The sequence below is a fragment of the Propithecus coquereli genome, unplaced genomic scaffold (genome assembly GCF_000956105.1).
Source record: "Propithecus coquereli isolate 6110/MARCELLA unplaced genomic scaffold, Pcoq_1.0 Scaffold67, whole genome shotgun sequence".
Taxonomy (NCBI): domain Eukaryota; kingdom Metazoa; phylum Chordata; class Mammalia; order Primates; family Indriidae; genus Propithecus; species Propithecus coquereli.
This window is the reverse complement of record NW_012152729.1, coordinates 207,524-212,052: the sequence shown is the minus strand read 5'-3', so window position 1 is coordinate 212,052 and position 4,529 is coordinate 207,524. Positions and strand designations below refer to the sequence as shown.

General features: G+C 39.7%; 1 protein-coding gene across 1 annotated transcript in view; it reads left to right on the top strand.

The window, feature by feature from the left end:
• PHLPP2 (PH domain and leucine rich repeat protein phosphatase 2) overlaps positions 1–4,529 on the top strand; it is a 67,881-nt gene that overhangs the window by 21,842 nt on the left and 41,510 nt on the right. Inside the window, exons 3-4 of the mRNA XM_012660452.1 lie at positions 1,423–1,630; positions 3,631–3,756. Of these exons, the coding sequence (XP_012515906.1) occupies positions 1,423–1,630; positions 3,631–3,756 (334 nt within the window). The remainder of the gene's footprint in view (positions 1–1,422; positions 1,631–3,630; positions 3,757–4,529) is intronic.

Here is a 4,529-nt window from a genome sequence, read left to right as displayed (position 1 = left end):
ATGGCATTCACATTATATTAGGTATTATAAGTAATCTAGAGATGATTCAAAGTATACAGGAAGATGTACATAGATTATATACAAATACTATGCCTTTTTTTTTTTTTTTGAGACACGGTCTTGCTCTGTCACCCAGGCTAGACTACAGTGGCATCATCATAGCTCACTGCAGCCTCAAACTCCTGGCCTTAAGTGATCCTCCCTCCTCAGCTTCCCAAAGTGCTGGGATTACAGGTGTGAGCCACCGTGCCTGGCTGATGCCTTGTTACATGAAGGACTTCAGCATCTGTGGATTTTGGGATCTGTGGAAGGGTCCTGGAACCAATCCCCTGTGAATACCGGGGAAAGACTGTATAGATGAAAGGATTGGCCTAGAATAGTAGATAAATGGCTATCCCATATATCTAATGTTAACATACAAAGCTTTATTGAATAATATAATTTTAAGGCTTTGAAGTAATCTACCCATTTCCTCATTCTGAATATACATCCTTTTGATACTATATTTGTGACTAAAGTAATGCCCAAGGTTGCATCATCAATTATGTGATAATATCTGAAGTACAACCCAGTCTTCCCAACTCCTGGGTTACTGTTTGCACCACCTCATACTATTGCTGCTCCTGCTCATTTCTGTGTATAGATAGATACTTGTCTGTTTTTAGTAGTGTTGTTACCAAAAACTTCACATCTCTTCACTGTGTCTCTGTCATATGAAGACTTCTGATGGAAAGGAGGATGCTTAAAGAAAAAGAAGCTTTTGTGTGTACATATCAGCTTCTGCCATCATTGTTGGGATAGTCGATTGAAATGTGACCCATAAGCTTTTCCCTATGAGAGGCAGAGGAATAGAGGATTATATATAGACTTAAAGTACTAGTACTCCTATAGTTATTACTTTCTTCCTTCAGGAATAGACTAACAATAGTGGCTCTCATTTATTCTATACTTCTTTTCTACCTAAAACTATTTTTAGTACTTTACATTTATTATCTTTCTTAATTTTTATCAGAACCCCCTGAAGGTAGGTAGTATTAAGATCCAAACTATATAAATGAACAAAGTAGTTAAAGCAAAGTAAGCAGAACAAGGATTCAAACTCAAGGATTTCTGACTCCAAAGTTGATGATCTTAACCACTCTACCATACTGCCTTTCTCTGCATATATGGGAAATATAACTGTTGGAAGAAAGGTTAGCAATGGCATTCAAGTAAAATCTTGCTCTGTAAACCAAAATTAACAGGTACCCCCGCTATATAGAAGTTCAGTGATGGATAATATTTTAGGACCGAGATCTTATTTTGTAATACTTATATTGCTTGGTTACTTATATGTATAAATAAGGTTGTTGAATGTTGACACATAATACTTTCTTTTTCCCTTTCAATACTCTTATATTACTTTAATGGTGGATTCTGAAGTATTGTTTTCTTTTCAGAAAAACCATGCCAGATGGATCACCTGGATCGAATCCTGCTGTCTGGCATCTATAATGTACGCAAGGGAAAGACTCAGCTGCATAAGTGGGCTGAGCGCCTGGTGGTTCTCTGTGGTACCTGCCTTATCGTTTCCTCGGTGAAGGATTGTCAAACTGGAAAGATGCACATTTTGCCTCTGGTTGGGGGAAAGGTAAGACTCACAAAGATGGATTATTAATTAGATCATTTTAATTAAGAAAATATTGGCTGGGCACAGTGGCTCACGCTTGTAATCCCAGCACTTTGGGAGGCTGAGGTGGGAGAATCACTTGAGGCTGGGAGTTCGAGACCAGCCTGGGCAACATAGGGAGACCCCATCTCTACAAAAAATTAGCCAGGCAGGATGGTGCACACCTGTAGTCCTGACTACTCAGGAGGGTGAGGCAGGAGGATCAGTTGAAGCCAGGAGTTGGAGACCAGCCTGAGCAAGAGCAAGACCCCGTCTCTACAAAAAATACAAAAATTAGGCAGGCATAGTGGCGCATGCCTGTAGTCCCAGGTACTCAGGAGGCTGAGGCTAGAGAATTGCTTGAGTCCAGGAGTTTAAGGTTGCAGTGAGCTATGATGATGGCACTGCCCTCATGCCCGGGCAACAGAGCGAGACTCTGTCTCAAAAAAAAAAAAAAAAAGACTACGTCCTTATGAAAGGTTGGGTTCTTGGAGTTTGGGGGAGAATTTCTTTCAAGAGCTGTTTTTGTGCTGTGAATCCCTACCACCACTCCAAATAGGAATGGGGGAGGTTTTTGCCCCTTTTCTCAAGCCCAGTGAAAGAGGTTTCAGCGTGACGCAAGAGAGCTTGATGAGCGTCCTGTGCAGTAAGTAGGACATAGTAGACTGGGTCCTGCCTTCTGATCAGGAAGTCTTAAGGATAAGAGAGATGTTACCTAGCTGCTGGTGATAGAACGAAAGCACAGCTAATGTGTTGGGATCATTGTGTACTCCTTGGGTTTATTAGTGTGTGACCCATTGGCAGATGGGTTGAGGTGAGTGGGAAGGGAGGAGAGGGAGAAAGGAGAAGGGAGAAAAGGGAGAGGGAGAGAAGGGAAAAGAGCAGGATAGTGAGAGCAGGTGCACGTGAGTACAAGCCTTTGTGTGCGTGTGGGGGGGTGTGTGCATTCTCTTAGATATTCAGAATTGTGCAACTATCCACATAATCAATTTTAGAACATTTTTAGACCCTAAAAGGAAATCGTGCATCCCTTAGCCATTATCTCCCAATTCCCTCCCAAGCCCTAGGCAACTACTAATCTACTTTTTGTCTCTAGTTATTTGCCAATTCTGGACATTTCATCTAAGTGGAATCATATAATATATAGTTCTCTGTGACTGGCTTCTTTCACTTAAGATGTTCAGCCATGTTGTAGCATGTATCACTACTTTGTTTATGCCAAATAGTATTCTATTGTATGGATATACCACATTTTGTTTATGCATTCACCTGGTGATGGACATTCGGGTTGTTTCTGCTTCCTTGGCTACTATAAATAATGCTGCTGTGAACATTCAAGTACAAGTTTGTGTGTTGGACATTGTTTTCGGTTCTCCTGGATATAAACGTAGGAATGGAATTGCTGGTCACATAGTGGCTCTGTGTTCAACCTTTTGAGGAACTGCCAGACTGTTTTCCAAAGTGGCTGCACAATTTTACATTTCCACCAGCAGTATATGAGGGTTCCAGTTTGTCCATATCCTTGCCAATACTTATATACAACACTTGTTATTATCTATGTTTTTAATTTTAGCTGTCCTAGTGGATGTATTGGCATCTCATTGTGGTTTTGATTTGCATTTATTTTCCTGATGGCTAATGATGTTGAACAATGTTTCATGTGCTTATTTGTTTATCTTCTTTGGAGAAATATGTATTTAGATCTGTTGCCCATTCTTTTTTATTTCAAAATATTAAGGGGGTACAAATGTTTTAGGTTACATGGATCATTTTTGTAATGCAATGCTTGAGTCCTGACTATAGGTGTGCCCGTCACCCAAAGAGTATTCATAGTACCCATTAGGTTGGCTTATTCTCCTCCTCCTTCCCCCTCCCCATTGCCTATTTTTTTAATTGGGTTATTTTTCTTGTGATTACTGTTTGCTTTTTGACTAGGCTTTTTTTTTTTAGTTGTTCTGGTTTTCTCCCCTCCTCTTCTTCAGATAGAAGAAGTGAAGCGACGGCAGTACTCCCTGGCATTCAGCTCAGCTGGGGCCCAAGCTCAGACCTATCATGTCAGCTTTGAGACTTTGGCGGAGTACCAGAGATGGCAGCGGCAAGCATCCAAGGTGAAAAGCGCTCACTCATCCTGATGTGGAGATAAGAATGGAGAAGTCCATCAGAAATGTATTTTGAATCTGAATTTACTCCCAAGAGAGTGAATTATAATTTTTAATTTCCTTTCTAGACCTGAGTATATAATTAATAAAATCATGGCATGCCACAAAGTCCTTAACTTATTACTTATATTTGCATAGCACAAAACGCTGTCAAAAGTGTTTTCAGGTGCATTTACCTCTGTACCATCTCTGTGAGGTGTAGGGCCTTGGGAGGATTAATGAGAGGACCCTTGAAAGAATTGAGACACAGTGAGATTTAAATGACTTTCCCGTGACCTCAGTAGTCAGTGATAGATGGATTCGTTTTCTAACTTGTAGCCCAGGGCTTCTTGGTCTGTATAAACTTAGAACAGGCTTGATAAACCACTTCAAATATGAACTTACTGATGCAACAGTGCCCGTAATTCTTCACAAATCATTATTCCTATATGCTGAGGTTGCTTAGCCTTTCAGCATAATTTCTGCTGTTTAGCTTTTAAGGATAAGCTATTGTAAAAGTGTATTGTGATTTCCAAATTCTCTTGTTCTTGTAACCATCTTTGCAGAATTTTGCATAAGGGATTGTTATAATGACATGGCATCAAAATATAAATGACTTTTCCAGTGATATAGTTTGGGATTTTTAGATCTATTTTCACAACCCATATTTTGTTAGCAATACTGTTATAGAAATATAAACCTTGTTTTGATTTTATTGAATTTTTTGTGGTTATGTTGTGTTG